The sequence below is a fragment of the Cannabis sativa genome, chromosome 2 (genome assembly GCF_029168945.1).
Source record: "Cannabis sativa cultivar Pink pepper isolate KNU-18-1 chromosome 2, ASM2916894v1, whole genome shotgun sequence".
In the NCBI taxonomy this organism is placed as follows: Eukaryota; Viridiplantae; Streptophyta; class Magnoliopsida; order Rosales; family Cannabaceae; genus Cannabis; species Cannabis sativa.
The window spans coordinates 21430996-21449923 of NC_083602.1; the positions used below are offsets into that span (position 1 = coordinate 21430996).

At 32.6% G+C, this 18928-nt stretch overlaps 1 protein-coding gene and 1 non-coding gene across 2 annotated transcripts; one reads left to right on the top strand and one right to left on the bottom strand.

Moving 5' to 3' along the window:
* Positions 1 to 1023: 1023 nt before the first annotated feature.
* Positions 1024 to 1096, bottom strand: TRNAR-CCG (transfer RNA arginine (anticodon CCG)). Its single transcript has one exon. It is a non-coding gene; the product is annotated as a tRNA-Arg (tRNA).
* Positions 1097 to 1177: 81 nt separating this feature from the next.
* LOC115719181 (protein CHLOROPLAST J-LIKE DOMAIN 1, chloroplastic) lies at positions 1178 to 4986 on the top strand. Its single transcript, XM_030648127.2, has 10 exons — positions 1178 to 1395; positions 1629 to 1725; positions 1852 to 1956; positions 2043 to 2120; positions 2663 to 2718; positions 3337 to 3394; positions 3744 to 3869; positions 3977 to 4072; positions 4280 to 4351; positions 4648 to 4986. The coding sequence occupies exons 1-10, from the start codon at positions 1283 to 1285 to the stop codon at positions 4708 to 4710; spliced, it is 864 nt and encodes a 287-aa protein (XP_030503987.2). The 5' UTR covers positions 1178 to 1282; the 3' UTR covers positions 4711 to 4986.
* Positions 4987 to 18928: the final 13942 nt, after the last annotated feature.

An 18928-nucleotide genomic window follows, 5' to 3' on the forward strand; every position in this document is an offset into this window, starting at 1 on the left:
AGAGCTTTTCTCATTATCCTAAGGCCCCGTTTGGGGAGCTTTTTAAAAAACTAAAATCACTTTCAGAAAAAGTTATGAGTTAATATGTGTTTGGTAAAATTTAAAAAAAAAATAGTTTTTTCAAAAATTTAAGTGAAATTTATAGCTTTTAGGAAAAGTTGGCCCACCTTAGCTTAGGGATTTTAGCTTTTAAGGGAAGCTACAATTTTAGTTTAATGAATTTTTCACTTGACCTGACTGTCCTCATCTAATTTTAAAATTCTCTATTTACCAAATAATTTTAGGGCTTTTTACATTCTTTCAATCTCATCCTTATTCAAAAAAAAAAAAAAATCCCTTCTCTGATAAAAAACTACTCAACAATCTTATTATTATTATTATTATTATTATTAAAAGTCTAATTTATTATTTTATTATATAAATATTTAAAAGATTTAAATATTATAAGAAAAAAAAATTATCCTAATTTATAATATAATAAATATATTAATATGTATAAAACTATTTAAATAAATTAGATAACAAATGTCATACCTATTTTAGTAATTATATATTTAACAACTATTTAATCATTTAGCTTACCAAACACTTATATACAATTTTTTCAACTCACGGCTGTTTTAAAATTATATTTACCAAACACTCAGTAGCTTTTTCTTACAAAGACAAAGTATAATGCTTTTCTCACAAAGACAACTACGATTGCTTTTTCACAAAGACAACTATTCTGATTTTTTCATAAAGACAATTGTGCTAAATCAGTCCTAAATCTATATTTTTCAAATCTTCTAATATTAAATTGAACTTGGGAGCTTATAAAATTTTGGTTTGGGTCTCAAAAGCGATATTTTAGACTAGAATCAGTTCTCCAAACTCAAACGTAACAAATCATTCTTCACAAATTAGCTTTTATGGTCTAATTTTAAGTATTACTCATATTCGGACTTATATTTCTCATTTTTAATTTCTTTGTTTATTTATTTTTTAAATTGTTTTTTAAAAAATAAAAAAACCTAAAATACTCGTTCACGGTGGGACTCGAACCCACAATCTCCCGCTCCGGAGGCGAGCGCCTTATCCATTAGGCCACGCGAACAGTTGATAACATATTTTCTACTTTTTTGTTAAATATATTATCTGATAATAATTAATTCAGTAATTTTCTTCCTGACACGTGCGAAAACCAGAAATGTGCGAATTCCACTTCGGGGACGACGGCTTAAAACTCCATTAAACCTTGGAGCCCCGACTTTCTCCCAAATTGATTTTCGAGTCAAAGCAAATGGCTTTGGCAATCTCCAATTCCCTTCGCTGCCCCAATCCCAAGCTTCATCTTCCCCGACGGAATCCTACTCCAAATGCTTCGCTTTCCACTTTTCCATCTTCCTTCCTCAGGTACAATTTTCTCGGGAAAAAGTTATCTTATCGTTTCGTTTGTTTATGACGTAGGTTGTTATTAGTTCTTGGACTCTTGCATTGATAGTGTTTCAGTAGTTTTTCTTATCAGTTTCTTTTGTTTATTTGGTGGATAAGAATAAGATGCATTCAATAATATTTTAGTGTTTGTTTGTTTTTATATTTTATTTTACCTTTTGTTTTAAATGAATGACACTAGAAATATTGGCCAGGTTTCAGAGGACATTAACATGGAAGGGAAGGGTAGTTTGTAGTGCTGCTTCTGCAGCTGGAAGTTCTAGTCCAGACAGTGACTTAAATCCATATGAGGTGATTTGAGCTCATATATGATAATATATGCACCTGTTCACATTGATTGACAAATGGGCTTATATATATACATATTTCTATATGTGCGCACAATTGGGTTTTCTCTTCACTGTTCTTGTTTTTCAGGTTCTTGGTGTTAACCCAATTGAGGGTTTTGATACAATAAAGGCTAAGTATAAGCGAAAGCTTAAGGATGCTGAGAGCAGAGGTGATGAGGCAACTGCTGCCAGAGTAGGTTACAACTCTCTTTAAGCTATTATGTAAATGAAATGATATTCATCTATTTAAAATTGTACCTTTTTTTTTTGTTTGTGTAGCTGGAAAAGGCATATGACAAGGTCATGATGGCACAGTTACAGAATCGGAAAAAGGGCATGACATTTGGTTCATTCAAGGTACAGTGTGATAATTTGTCTAATTTGTTGGTTTTCCATTATAGTTTGATTTGAAACTATTAAAATTATGGAAAAAAGAAAACGCGTATTCCTTTTCTTTATGGCATTTGCAATGTGTCAAGTTATTTTCTGCAAGAAACTGCAATTGAATACACTAACAACATCGAAAGCAAGATCATGCAGCATATGCATTATCTGTGTGTATGTCTACTCTACTTTGTTCATGAGTTCTCTTTTCGGTTAGGTCTCTCTTCATTTGCATTTTCAAACAATTCTAGATTCTCTATTGCTTGTTCTTATTGTAACCTCGTCTGCTGTTAACATTTCATCTATACAGTGTGAAGATTTAAAAAAAACTAACTTTCCTTTTTCATTAGTGTCATACGTATTTATAGCCTTTTGGGTACTACAAATACAATGTGTAGAATGTGTATTTTTTTGTAGCTTTTGTCTTTGAAGATATTATCAAAGAATAAAACACTACCATTACCATCTATTTCAACTTGTATTAGTTATCCTTATAAAACGAACGGAAAATGCAGGTCTCGAAGGATGTTAAATATGCTGATAAGCAGCCAATTGTACCGTGGGGACCAAGGTTAGTGTCTATTAATATGTGTATATAAATAAATATATATGTACTGTATATTATATCTCTATAAATATTTACTTTTTCGCTGTGTTCATTTATTTGAGAATATATATTTTAACAACTGGAAGTCTACCAACTTCCATGTAGTTGCAAAAAGGAAGTGAATGGCTAGACAATTTTGTCTTAGGCAAAAATCATAAGTTTCATGTTAGATATGTGCCAAGGTATCTATCTTCTAATTTGGCCCCAGCTAGTTCCTCAATCACTTCCCATCACCAGAACCATATTAAATCTATTTTGCTTCAGATGTTTGCTTCAAGAGAATGGAGATCTGACAATTATGCAATATGAATACAGTCTCTTAGCAAAATTGGGGCAAAATGTGCATCCAAATCTGCTTTTACATAGGAATTTTTTGTGCACAATCGTTGTGAATATACTACTGAACTTATTTCTCAATCCGCATTGGCTTTTCGTATGCTATGTTGACAACTCGTGGATCTTTAAATGTTAGACCTCAAGTTTTATTAATCTCCCATGTCTGGCATAGCAACCTGTTTAAACATTTTTGTGTAGGACTGTGATTTTCTTATACATTCTAATTGTATAATGATTTCTTTCCAGATTCACCAAGTCTTCTGTGCAAGATATACGCATCAACCTTGCAATATCTGCCGTCTTTGTAAGTAGTGGTGATTTAGAGAGTGATTTGTTTTCTGCATGTGTATTTGTTTTAGTGATTACTGTTGGCAGATAGTAATGATTATAAATATTGGACCACATTGTATCTAGTTCTTACGGTTTAGACAAAGACACATTTTCCAATACACTCTAGAGAGCTTGAAGTTGAGCATTTTACTTTTTTCAGAAGTAATTGACACTTAAGACTGTTTCTAAAGGATCTATATTGTTGGATGACTGACTATTCCAGCCTTTCTTACAAGTTACATCTACAAGTACATTAACCGTTAGATTATGGCTTGTATCAATCACAATTTTTGCATCCTAATCTTTTTCTTACCTTTGCGCAGATGCTTTGGATTTTCATCAAGCGCAATGCCGAGTATAAGCCTTTGCAATTTCTAGGTTTTGCATTTGTTTATCGGCTATTTGAGAAGCTGAAGTCTTTTGAACCAGCTGTATCGCCGACATATACAGTGAGTAAAATTGCAAAATGAAGACATTTTTACTCAAATTATGTGGGTCAGAAGACAGAAGCATTGACTTGCAAATTGGTTGATACTCAAGTTGTTCTTTTCTGCAGGAAGATGGTGAAGATTCGGGAAGGGGACTGCGGATGGGGAAACGGCTGCTTCGCTCCCTTTGTCTAGTTTTTGGCTGTATCTTGGTTGCCTCTCTGGTGTGATATCTGTTTAACTTGTTGATGCATATTTTCCATAGAATGATAACGTCTTCTGTTTTTCTAGTAAACTAGTGGACTTCTACATTTAGTAGATTGTCTATTATCATGTCAGAACCATCTTTAGTATAGCTTTTCTTGTTCTCATCGTTAAGTACTAACCTCCTCATTTATAGTTAATAGTTTCATGTGTGTCTGTGTCTGCAGGCATATACTGGTATTCTGAATTTGATCGAATATGTGGGCGGTTACATTCCCGCAATTCTTTACAATAACCAGGTATTTTCATTTTCTTCTTGGCATAAACTCACTTCATGTTATAAAATGTAAGAATCCTACCATTTTATATTTCATTATTTTGTTAAAATCCTTACATGTTATCTGTCTGCTTCTAAATCAACTCTTAGACAAAGACATTCACAATCATGTTGGTCGTGGAAAATTGTTGCATGCAATTAGTTGTGAAAACTAGTTTATCAAAATGATTCTAATTGTAAACTATAAAATAATGGAGCTGACTATTTTTCAGCTGTATGTGCTTCCCTACAACCTGTTGACAATGTTTACCAATGTAGGAACTTCTGATCACCTCATCAACTGCCGTTATGCTCTCCATTATGGCCTCCTACTATAGATAACTTAGGAAGAGACCGAGACAGCTCTTACCATGGACGGAATACCAGCTTTCTTCTCACTTAATTTTCACTTAAATTTTGTCAAATGAGGTTTCAATCATTTTTCCAATCTGTGTAAATTATTATTATTATTTAGAGTTATTCGGGATATAAATACTTTATAATTTAGCGTTTATATTTTTCTACATCCAAACTTTTTTGTGGCGGTAAAATAACTGACATTATATTTTCCTTGTGCTAACAAGGCAGATTGTGATAACAAGGCAGGTTGTGATATTATATTATTTGTCCACCTAATTTTGTTTAACAATAATTGAAATATTATTTAATTAAAATAAATAAAAAAAAAATGTTACTTTCTTCTTCTTTTTTGTTTGACAATGAATAAATTTATTGAAAAAAGAGCATGCTAAACTAAAGTAGAAAACTAAACATCATGGAGAAATTATAGGATTACTCAAAAATATACTACTCTATAAGTATATGTTCTCATTTTAAAATTTGTACAGAAATAATTATTTTACACTATTTATCACTTAAATTATTTTTTATTATATACAATTTTCAAAGTTTTTACACTTTTAATAATAAATATATATATATATATATATTTTTAAAATTAATAAGTATATCCGTATCTCTATATTATATATTAGTATTGTTAAAATTATTTTTATTTTAATGTTATGTCTATATTTTGAGTTAATATGGGGTGATGGTATACATATTTTTGTTATACAGTATATTTCTTTTTTTATTGTATAATATATTATTATTCTTAGATGATATTTATTTAATTATTTTGTTATGTGTAATAGTAGTATAAATTTTGTTAGCATAATATATATATTTTATAAGGGATAAAAATAATCTCGTGAGTATAAAAATAATTGGTAGGGATAACATAAAACACACTGTTTCATTAAAATGAGAAGTTGAGTAGTAGAGTAGAGTTGAAAGAGCGAATCAAAGCTCATATATCAAGAGGAACGAAGCTTAAAGAGCAGAGCGAAAAAGGAAGAGAACGAGAAAATAAGAAGGGCAAGTTAGCGCAGATTAGTCGCAACAGAGGAAGAGAGTTGTTTCACATCTATTCTCGCCTATAAATAGGGAATCCCATCATTCAAAAACAACTCTTGACACACCAGACCAGTCTAAACTCTGCCGGAATACATCTCCTACATACTACCCAGCTCGAAAATAGGAAGCAAAGAAGGGAACCAATATGAACCTAGGAGAAATTTTGTAAACTAGCATAATTAAAATTTGTGACTGGATTAATCCTGGTGTAAAGAATTTGAAGTTGAAATAAAAAAAATTTGTTGAGCTAATTTTTAGCATCAACAACTGGCATCGTCTATGGGAATCACAAGAACAAAAAGTTGAGGACTAGCCTACAGTCTAGGATGGGATCTAAGAAAGTGCCAAAGAATGCACATAAATCAATAGCTCCAAATAAAGGAGATAATTCAAGGCGGATCAATGATCCTACAACTAATCTGGTAGTGAAAATGAAATAATGAATTAGAGGATGATTGGGCGGGATAAGCATTGTTAACTCAGAAACATTCCTTGGTGATGTGGACATCAATGTTTGACACGTGGCATCAAGGATGATGCCACGGAGCTGAGTAGACCCGAGTCATAGCAGTCGACTTAGGAGGGGACACTAGCCCTGCACCCAGGCTGACTCTGGGATCTCCGGGATGGAAGTTCGAACTTCAATAACTTTCCAACCCACTATCTTTCAGTAATTTGTACCATGAAGACATGGAGCAATCTAATTCAAGGCTCGGGAGCTGAAATTACACGAACATGCAAACTGGAAGCCAACCTGGGCACCTAAGGTTTCCACCTGGTGCCCAAGTTGACATCCTCAATTAGGGTTTTAGTTTTTGAAATTTGTCTTAGTGCAAAGTGGCCAAAACTTGCATTGAGACATCAACTAGACATACCACAAACATATTTGAGGCATTAGAATCATATTTAGAGAAAGTTGATTTTTGAGCACCCAACGCCCAGGTTGAAAACCTGACAATGTAGGCACCTTCCAAGTGTCCGATCAAAAATCTGACTTTTCCATTGAATCTATCTTCATCAAAATGGGGAAATAGGTTATTCCAAAGGAAAAACAATAATTCCTGGGCATAAATAACAAGGCCCAGCGCCCAGGTTGACACTTGGGGCTGGCCCTGCGTCCAGGTTTACAATTTGCCAACCTAGGCCACAAAAATAGAGTTTTTCAGGAATTTTTTCGAGCATCATCTCCATCTTTAGAAAATATTGAGATTCAACTATTTTCGGGGACCAAATGGAATTTTCAAAGGGGCAAAACTTCCAATTCGGTTCAACAAGAAGTGCTCCAGCCATTTTTTATCGTCATAAAAAATAACAAAGATCGAAGTAAACTTGGGGAGAAAACCACAAACCTGAGTCCCTAAAAATAGGGCCCACCGCCCAAAGTTGACACAGTCTTTGGGCCCACTGCCCAAGTTGGACAATCAACATGGGGATGCTACCTTCAAATGCTCAAATGCCAAATCCGATACGACCATTGAATCCAGCATGGTCAAAAATGGGGGAAGAGACCTCCTCCTCAAGTTTGGTAGCCTTAGAAGTATCAAAAATAGAATCTTGAAAGCTCGGTTCAAAGGGCCCAACACCCAGGTCAATAAATGGCACAGTTTCTCGGGTTTTGCTTATCCAAATCTGATGTCGTTTTGACCGTTCGTCTGGTATTTCACAAGAACAATGATCCATGAAGTTAGAACAGTCAAATTCCCAACTTCAATTTTTTGACAAATTAACTTATTCAGAAATTAAAAGTTTCGAGTCTTCCATTATTGTAAAACAGCAACATCTTTGAGAACTGGTGACCAGCTTCCCCAAAACATATAAATGGACTAAGTGGTGTCAAATTATCATATAGGCATCTTAAAGGACACACCTTAGATGTTTCTACACTTATACAATGTCCAGGTTGACGTAGATGTCAACGTGGGCGTTGGGATGTCAACATGGGCACTGGTTGTCAACCTGGGTGCTGGGACCTAAATTGCCTTCAGTATAATTGACATAACTCACTCAATGTTTATCTGATTGACGCGGTTCAACTTTCATTTTGAAGCTATTTAAATTATCTATCAAGTCATGTCTCACACCCCATGCGTAATTCTAAAGCTATCATTGTCAAAATTTACCCCCAAGAGAGTTATGATAATAAGCTCTGGGTAACACTCAGTGGAACCCGTCGGGTGCCAAAAATTGGCCATCGCTACCAGATGCTAATTTTCACCGTTAAATCATCATCAATGGTGGAAAACAATTTTTTTTTTTATTTTTTTCTATTTTTGTGGGCCTCCTTCACTTATAAAAGGAGAGCTTTCTCAACTCTTTTTTTACATTTAGAAAACTACCCACAAGGTTAGAGCTTCTCTCTTTAGACTTTATGTCTCTAGATTTTTGAGTTTCTAACACTTAGTCTATTGTTGTAATTACAATCTCATGAGAAATAAAAACTAAAAGTAGACGTAGTCCTATTACTATCACGATATAGGGGGTGAACTACTATAAATTATTGTGTGTCCCTTATTAATTACTCAACAAATTATTCATTCTCACCAATCTAGCAAGCGGGTGTGGCTTAGAAGTCTAATCTGAATTTCTGAGTCAATATTTTGGTGCTTTCATTGAGAGCCACAACTCAAGTAAGTTACTAATGAAGATGGTTGCATCACGTTCTACAAGTGTTGATAGAAAAACTCCAGCAGTTGGCCAAACAACTGGGGACACGCCAATTGATGGAGTTGGAACCAGGATTACTTCTGTGCCCAAAGTGCCAGGAGCAGGCCTCAAAACCATCTCCTCAACTTGTCCTCCAAGGCCACCACCAACTGCTCCTGGGGCTGGCAACAATGACTAGATCCCACCTGGGGAGCCACACGTGGATATAGAAGACCCTGAGGAGGTCGATCCTCAAGTAGCCCAACTTAGCCAAATTGTGGCTGACTTGTAACAATAGCTGCGAGACTCTCTCGATAAGCAACACAAACGGTTTTAACACTGGTTTGTGTAAAACTGGAAGAAAATTGAAAGCCAACACGTTGAGCAGGAATATCAGAGAGCCAACTTGTCTCAACGGATTAGAGAGGCTTATCGCTCTAATCGTGGAACTACTTCCCGAAGAGGTATTTCTGAGTTGGTGAAAGAGACACCTTGTCTACCCGTTGGTCACGTGGGAACTAGTGCTCAAGGAAAAACTCTTAATGCTCGAAACACCACTACTACACCTGGTAATTGAGAAAGCACTAGGCAAACACAAGGTGTGGAGATCTCCCAAGGGAAGGTAACTTCGAGCAAGAGCCTGAAAGGACTCAAGCTAGAGGGCACCAATTAATGGGCCATCCCTTAACGTTGAACGACCTAGAAACAATGAGAGAACCAACAGGACTCCTCCACTAAGTCCTCCCCAATGTTCTCATGAGACCAGGCCTTGAGACCCCGCAGAGGGAGAAGGACGTGCTACTTAAGCTAAAGGAAGTAGTAGGTGACGCTACTTTGAAACCGAATGCTACAAAATTTGATAAGTAAGGACTAATGAGCCACTTCATACTTAGAAGCACTTTCGAGATGAAAGAGGGGAGTTGTACTGTTACTTTGCCCATGGCCCAATGGTCAACAGTACAAGTACTTCCCTCGAGTACATGGAGAGGAATTGAACCTAAGTGAAAAATTCACTTCTCTTTGCACTTGTGATCCTACTGAAGACTACTTGGAGGGAAGTAGCCACTACAATGCTCATAATGAGCACTCTCACAGCGATTCGTCCCAAGACGATCCTGAGTTCATTTTGGAGGCCTCACTAGAGTTGCCTTCACGAGCCCGTGGTCAGGAGACAACTACAAGACCTAGGTCGATTGGAGTACAAGAACGACCTGGAAGACAAAGAGACTTGCGTGAACTCTTGAATAAGAGGAGAACAGTGGATGTGGGAACTTCTAGAGAAGATTGTTGGAAATTATTTTACCAGGATCTAGATTTACTAACAAGTATGTTGATTAAAAACCTAATATGAATTCTAAAACCATGAAAATAAACACATATAAAGTTAGAAAACCTTACAGTGGGTGCAGCGGAATATTATGACTCCTTCCGTTCAGATCTCTAGCCCTTGATTCCTTTCTGTAGCATAGCATCACCAAGATCTGAACCTGGATCTTCTTTTCTCCTTCTTTGATGCAGAAATTCCATAGTCTTACATACTATGACTGAGGTACCACTTGATGTGTGTGGGCACTACTCATCTCACAAGGATTTCGAAATTTTCTCTCTTTTTCTCTCTTGAATTTCGTGGCTTATGATGCTTACAAAGACATGAAAGAGAAGAGAACAAAGGTTGCTTTATATAGGGAAAAGGGAGAGCACAACTTTCCAAATAAACAGTTTCCTCTTTTACTGTGTAATTGATTAACTGCCTTATTTAGTGTGATCCACCACTTTCCTATTATTGCTAGGCTTTGATTAGCAATTACATGGCAATTAAAAATGAAAATAATAGTTGGGAAACAAGCAAAGGGAGTGGCCGGCCATAGAGGGAAATGGGCCTCACTTGGATTTTGTAGTTTCCTCAATTTTATTTCTATTTCTCCAAAAATGTCATTTTTCTAATTCTAATCATTTAAATGCCAAAACTAATTATTTAATAACTAAAATAGATTATTAAATAATATTGTCATTTAAAATAATTATTAATTAGACATGCAAAGTCTAACAATTAATAATTAAACCTAGAAACTCTTTTCTTTATGATTTCATCCTTAAACTGTGAGAATTCATAAAGTAGACATAGTCTAAATTTTAGAATTATAATTGATTAATTAAAATCAATTAACTGAGTCTTACAAGCAGTATGGTCTCAACTAGTATGCGGACCATGGGTCTATATAACCGAGGTTCCAATAAGTCGAACCGAATTTACCAAGTAAATTCCCTAAACTTATTAATTCCTCATTGAATCCACACTTAGAACTTGGAATTGCACTCTCAGTCATATAGAACGCTCTATATGTTCCATGATATAGACACGTCATTAGTTATCCATTGTTATAACCCTAATGTGATCAATGATCCTCTATATAGATGATCTACATTGAAAAGGCAATACTGTTACCGCTACACCTTCAATGTATTTTATCCTTAAAACACTTAACCCTGTATAAATGATATTTCACCTAAGTGAAATGAGATCTCCACCATTTATCTTCATTTGGTTAAGCTCGAAGGAAATCATCCTTTACTTCTATTTGCCAAATAGAAGCTATAGATTCCATATTTATGTTAGCGCTCCCACTCAATTGCATTACCGTGTTCCCAAAATGTAAGTATCACCCTGACCCAAAAGTAGGCTTAACTTAACAAATCAAAGAACACGAATAACACTCTTGAGATTGAACCTAACCATATCAGGATTAAGATCATTTGATCTAGGATCAACAGGTGATATTGAATTGAATAGATATTACGGTAAGTTTTAATATATCTAATCAAAGTTCAATATTGGTCCCTTCCGATGTATACTCCATACATCCGATACTGGTAAACTTTGCCAATGTCCTGGAAAGGACATAACACTTTTCCAAGGTGTAAGAATACCTATCGCTGATTATACCATGTCAGTCTAAATCCAGTGTTCTGACAAATCAGGAAATAAACTTTTGAACATATAACAAAGATTATATTCCACTGTGCTGACAACACTATAATCTTTAACAAACTCATATATTCTGGACTTAAAAAGAATTCATACATTATATACATATAATCATGAAATAAATCATGTGAACCATGCAACATAAAATGTTATTTCTGATCTTTATTAATAAGTAAATCTGATTATATGAAATGAGTTTTATTTAGGGCATAAAACCAACAAACTCCCACTTGCACTAATATAAAACAAAAAGTGCATTTCAAATAATCATTAACACCTTGATATACCAATCAAGTGTAATAGTAGTAAACTCCTCGTAATAGGATCTGACAGGTTGAATTAAACACAACCTCTTCTCCACCATTACTCTTCCTTAATCACAAAATCCTTGATAATGTGAAATTCCTCTCTATATGTATACTCTCTTGGGATACTGGATTCTATACTTTTTGGCAACTACTCTTTGGTTATTCAGGAAGTAACCCTAGTAGTTAGGGCAAGTTGGAACGGTGCCACAAAAGTATAGAACTTTTCTTAGACTGAATAAGTATCTTTCCTGCAACTTTTAACATTCAGTCTCTTTCTGGTAGACCAAGAGATTTGAGATAGGTTTTTACACTTCTCCAAAATCACTACTCCACCCCCAAAGTAATCACCATCTTATCAACAGACTTTCTAGCACAAAGACAAGTCTCAAAATCTGATGTGGTGTAGTTTAAGAGTTTCAAAACCACCCTTATTGACTAACATATAGTTCCTCTTCTTAATCTTAAAATTTACTTGATTGTCTTCCAATGTTTCTCTCCTGGATTAATCTGATACCTACTCATTACTCCCACTCAACAGCAGGTGTCTGGTCTAAGGCATACTAAAGCATATCTGAGACCTCTCACTGTTGATTTAAGAAATTCTTTCATGGCTTTATCTTCTCTGGAATAGTTAAGACTTATCCTTAGATAAAAAAAATCTATATCTAAGAAGTTGTGAAGCTTCTATAGATTTCCATTGGAAAGAAAATGCATCAGCATCTCATGCTTGCATTAGAGTAAGTAATTTCCAGGTATACCACAAGCCATAGGTTTAGATAAACTCAAACCTACAATACTAGGAACAGGAAGTTTTGTTAAGTCCATTGAATAGACTTATTAACAAAAATTTCCTTTCATGTCCTTGTAACATAAAACTTTAGGTTACTCCATGTGAATAAATCAAACCATAGTTCTCTTGGCTTTCTTCTTAGTTTCTTATCTTGACAATCCATTACTTGTTTAAACTCACAATGGATTTTAATCACTAGTGTCTTCTAAGTTATAAGAAGGTGAGTTCCTAGAAACTCTCCCACTACAACAAGGTACCGTGAACTATGTCAAAGAAAACTAAATGGTATAGACCTCTTCGGTTGTGTTAAGACAACAGAGGCAGTGGGATCATCTTGTAACGAATAAGATGATAGAACACTTTGGAATCAAGAAAAAATATCTCCTTTATTTGCTACTTTATTTTCAGACTTAGTCATTTTCTTAGAAAAGTAGTATTTGTTTAAACAAACACTTTCTTATCTAATGACTAAGGGGTGCTCCACCCCTAATCACTTAGAATAGCTAACAAACATGCAAACCAAGGTTAACAGTTCTAGCTTTTCTTAAGATTTCGATTAGGTCATCCATGAATCTAGTAATGATTTATATAAAGTATACAACCATTGCATCATTCTGAAATTTATTTCCTTAGAAGGATTTAGGCAACGACTAGTAACTAATCAATATGCAACTCGAATTTCTGGGGAGGTAAGTTTGGATATGATTCAAAATCAAATTAATGATCTTTGAACTGCATATCTACTAACTTTTTCTCCACCCCTATCAGTTCGCAAGATCTTTAACCACTTACCATTGCTAGAAATTCATGAAATTTTTCAAACATTTCAAATTTCTTTTGCGTAAGGTAAAATCTAGAGTGATCGTTTTAAGAATACAACGAAAAACTCACATCCACCCCTGAACGTACATCCATCTACGAATGAGATGAACTTACTTTCAGTGGATATAGGCATATTATCTCTTTGCAGAGAATGATCTTGTCAAAATCACTATGATCAAGATACAAATGCCTTAGATTTATAAAATATGTGGTTGTATCTTTTGACGACTTAAGTTTAGTTACATCAAAGAGTTCTTAGAATAGTGCAAGTGGATTCTGGTCACAGAATACTAAACTCATACAGTTTGAATCCATTGATAGAAAATGGTTATTAAACACTTGTGAAAGTGTAACTGTATAATTAGTAACTCTTTCTTGGACCACCACTACTAATTTAACTCTATGATTTGCCTATACAAGTAGGAGATATCTAAGATTGAGGATTTATATCATTTAGGGATAGAATTCCGGGAATATAATCATATGCGTCATCTACTTTCTTAAGAGAAAATATGACTTTATATGATTTATAGACCATTCATCCAATGATATGTTATTAAGCTAATTCAAAATGAATAAGCTAAGAGGAATTAGGATAATTTCGTTTTAAATAAGAATCCAACGATGCTCCGATTAGCGAGAGTCAAAGTAATCTTATTTATACAATCTTCTTGTTTCATATTGTAAAATACTAGTCTAAGGTGTCATCAATTGATGAACAACTAGATGTTGCATATACAATATTTATCTTTCGAGATCTAACACTACTATGTTAGTCTAATGGTGAAAATCCATTAGGGATTTATCTCATTAGAAAAACAAATCAAGTTAGACCAACAATGAAGATTCGAAATTAAACTACAATTTAATAACAGAAAATAACATGGTTCAATACAAATTCATACACAATTCAGAAATTATGAAGCACATAGCAAGTAGGAATGACAAGTGAAAATACTAAAACATACAATCCTAAATAATTTCCAAGGTTTTCAACAAACTGATATCAGTGTCCCGTTTAGGCGAGAGTCAAAGCTACCATTATTGAATAGAGTTGTCAGCTCATCTAAAATGATCAACATTCTAGCAACCTTTTATTCGATCAAGATTGGAATCCGCGTTGTCCCGTTTAGGCGAGAGTCAAGGCTATTCTATCTTATGAGCTTCCACCATTGTTTCATATTCTTGCAAGTCTTATACAGTCGCCACCATTAGGGTGGTCATAAACTATATAAAAAACTTACAAGATTACTTATCTTTCGAGATTAAACGGTGCTAACTTGCTAATGAACGTTCCTCCATTAGGGAGGATTACTCACTAAAACAATAGCTATGTAAAACCAACAATGGAGATCGAATATCCTTATAATAAAGAAGCTCATTATTTAATGAAGGATTGTACTTTCTTCTAATATTTATTTTAATCAATTTATTTTAAATATATATTTATTTAATTAAAATTTCTAATTTACAATAAAAGATTCTAAATATAAATTTTAATGTAATATTTATAAATTATACTTAGATGGATATGAAAATAATATGAATTATTTCCATCTTAGTAATAATTTCCATAAATATTTAGAAAATTATTCAATTTAAGTTGTTTCAAAATTAATTTAAATTAATTTAAAACTCAAATTTAATTTTCTATAAATATATATTGCATTTCGAAAAATGCTTTAAAATAAAATAAAAATAAATCCTGGAAAATTACTCTAATTTTATGTTGTCCAAAAATTAATTAAAAAATTAATTTTCAACAAAAAATATAATTTTCCTATTTAATTAAATATCTAAGAAAAATTTCAAATATTTAAGTATCATGATTAAAAAATGAACTTAAATATTAATTTTCTATTTAATTAAATACACTAGAAAAATACTTCAAGCAAAACAGATAATATCTATCTAGACTTTCATGGACTAATTAATCCAATTTCTAATTATTATATATTTTAGTTCATTTATTTTAATTAATCATTAAATGAAAAAATCAATGATTTAAGTTGGTCCAAAATTAAATAAATAATTTTCAACTTTAATCTATTTTTCAAATAAAATTCAAAATTTCTGCATTAAGGTGATGCAATTTCAAAATTTTGGGAAATGATTAATAAAATAAAATAAAATATATTTTGAAAATTATTCAAACTTAAGTTATTCTGAAATAAGATTTCAAACTTAAAATAATTTTCAACTTTAATTAAATAACATGAAAATAACAATATTAAAGTATCATGATGAAAATCAACTTAGATATTGAAATTTTCAATGTAATTAAATGTATTAAATTCAAGAAACAAATAATTAAGTAAAGAGGAAACTTAATTATTAATTCTAGTTTAATACTAGCAAAATATTCTAAACTTAGATTGTACCAAAATTAATTATGAGACAATTAATTTCACAATGAATGATATTTTCCTATTTAATATTAGAAATAATAACTAGTACTAGAAATAACTATCTAGAATATATCATTGACTAAGTGTTTTTCTAAAATTAACTTTAAAATATTACATGAAAAATAAATTTAATATATTTTAAAAGTTAATTATGTTGCTAATTCAATTTTAATTAGGTTAGACTAATATAATTAACCTAATACAATTATTTAAATAAGGCAAATGGGCCTTCACAATTGGGGTAGTTCATGTGAGGGGGAGCTGGGTTCAGTATGTCGTACCCACTTCTATTGGCCCCCAACTCTCACACAAGGCCCAAAAGAGAGGAATTTAACCTTAAAATAAACAATTGTTATTCATTGAATAAGCCCAAATCTAATTGGACCTAAATAAATTTCCTTATGTCAAAATTTATTTTAGCAACCTAGTCCATTTACTTAGTAAAAACTTAAATGGGCTTCCTATATGCATCTAAGCCCAAAAGTAAACATATAGGCTCACACAGATCAAATGATTTGGATGGGTCCTATCATGTTACTAGGTTTACACAGATGAAAGAAGTACAAAATTTACCTGTTACAAATTATTTATAAGATCTATTGACAATTGGACTATGATTAAAATCAGATCATTAGATCTGTCAACAAGTTAATCATACCAATTTAGATCAGATAAATAATAGGTTTGTTAAAAAAAAAGTTTTTGAATAAACAATATAAATAAACAAACATTGTCCATGTAACAGATGTGAAAATAAGATATTAATATAATTAAATTATTATTCTTAAACTAACCAACTAAAGGAAACTAATTTTAAAATATCTAGGTTTATTTGAATCAAATTAAATTAAATATCTAATAAGATCAATGATTTGAAAGGAAAGAATCTTCAACATCACTTTCAGATCTTATAATTTAATAAAATAAACCAATTTTAAAATAGATTTGGTTAGATAATTATTATTTTAGGAATAAAATAATAAATGAATAATAATTACCATAATTATATGTCAAAATATCTCAAATTAAGCAATATTCAAATCTCTACAAAAATATCTATGTTATTTAAATATTTAAGATATGATTTATAAATTTCTAATAAGAAAAAAATGATATATATAGAAAAAATATCATTTTTAAACTTATAATTTACAAATAATTAAATATTTAACAAAATAACAAATTTGAATTTGAAAAATATTATGGTAAGTATATCTATAAAAATATCTATGTTAATTTCAAATTTATTAATTATTTAATTTGTCATATAAGTTAATTTTAATATAATATTTTAAATAAAAAGACAAAGTTATCTTTTAATTTAAAATATCTTAAATATCAAAATATCTAATCTTATAATTAAATAATAAATAAATATTAAAGAAGTTAACAAATTTTTAAATCTGACCATAATAGGAAATATTTAAAATTGGAAACATTCCAAAATAGAAATATTTAAAAATTGGAAAAATTCCAAATTGAAAATATTTAAAATTGGAAACATTTCAATTTAGAAATATTTAAAATAGGAAAAATAAATTTTGGGAAACAATCCCATGAAAAAATTGGATTTTTGGGAAAAAATCCCAAAAATCGCAACTTTAGGGGAAAACATCCCAGGAGGCTGCATGCAGCAGCCCAGGACGCTGCCAGCAGCCACTTACGCGCGCGGATGCAGGGCTCACGCCGAGGAAGCTCGGCGCCTGCAGGGTGCGTGGGCAGGAAACCTCAGCGCACGCAGGGGAGACACGGGCGAGGCTCACGGGCGTATGCAGGGTGCACTCAGGCGTGTCACGCGCGCGCGATTGAGCACCATGCATACTCGAAATCTCGATTTTCCAAAATTCATAACTTTCTCAATTTTTATCAGAATCAAGTTCCGTTAAAAACAACATTGCTTATTTTTTCACAAGGAATCCAAATAAAATATTCTCAAAAATCAAAAAAATATTTTTCATGGAAAACGAAACTGTACAACATCAACATTCATCAACTAACACATAAACCACATGAAACCATCCAAATCAACACAGAAACATGCAAACATCGTTTTGATTCATATTACATGAAAGTAAATCATTACCATGGCTCTGGTGCCAGTTGTTGGAAATTATTTTACCAGGATCTAGATTTACTAACAAGTATGTTGATTAACAACCTAATATGAATTCTAAAACAATGAAAATAAACACATATAAAGTTAGAAAACCTTACAGTGGGTGTAGAGGAATATTATGACTCCTTCCGTTCAGATCTCTAGCCCTTGATTCCTTTCTGTAGAAGAGTATCACCAAGATCTGAACCTGGATCTTCTTTTCTCCTTTTTTGATGCAGAAATTCCATAGTCTTACATACTATGATTGAGGTACCACTTGAAGTGTGTGGGCACTACTCATCTCACAAGGATTTTGAAATTTTCTCTCTTTTTCTCTCTTGAATTTCGTGGCTTATGATGCTTACAAAGACATGCAAGAGAACAGTGTTGGGTTTTATGCCCTAAATAAAACTCATTTCAATATAATCAGATTTGTTTATTAATATAGATCAGAAATAACATTTAATGTTGCATGGTTCACATGATTTATTTCATGATTATATGTACATAATGTATAAATTAATCTGAAACCCTTTTCACATACTTGATCCTGTTTATTGTGCCGTCAACACATTGGAAAGTAAACATGACTATGTGAATAAAGTTTCCTAGATTTATCAGACACAGGGTTTTACTGATATGATAATCTACAACAAGAGTTTACTTGTATTTGGAGAAATACTATGTTCTTTCCAGAACATTGGTTAAAGTAAAGCTCAGGTTGGATGCATGGAGTATGCATCGGAAGGGACCGATATTGAACTTTGACTTAGATTTAATTAAACTTACCGTAAAATCTATTCAAGTCAATATCGCCTAGTTGATCCTAGATCAAATGATCTTAATCCAGATATGATTAGGCTCAATCTTGAAAGGCTATTCGTGTTCTTTGATTTGTTAGTTAAGCCTACTTTTAGGTCAGGGTGATACGTACATTTTGGGAACACGGTAGTGCAATTGAGTGGGAGCGCTATCATAAACATGGAATCTATAGCTTCTATCTGGCAAATAGTAAGCAAAGGGTGATCTCCTTCGAGCTTGACCAAACGAACATAAATGGTGGAGTACTCATTTCACATAAGCTGAAAT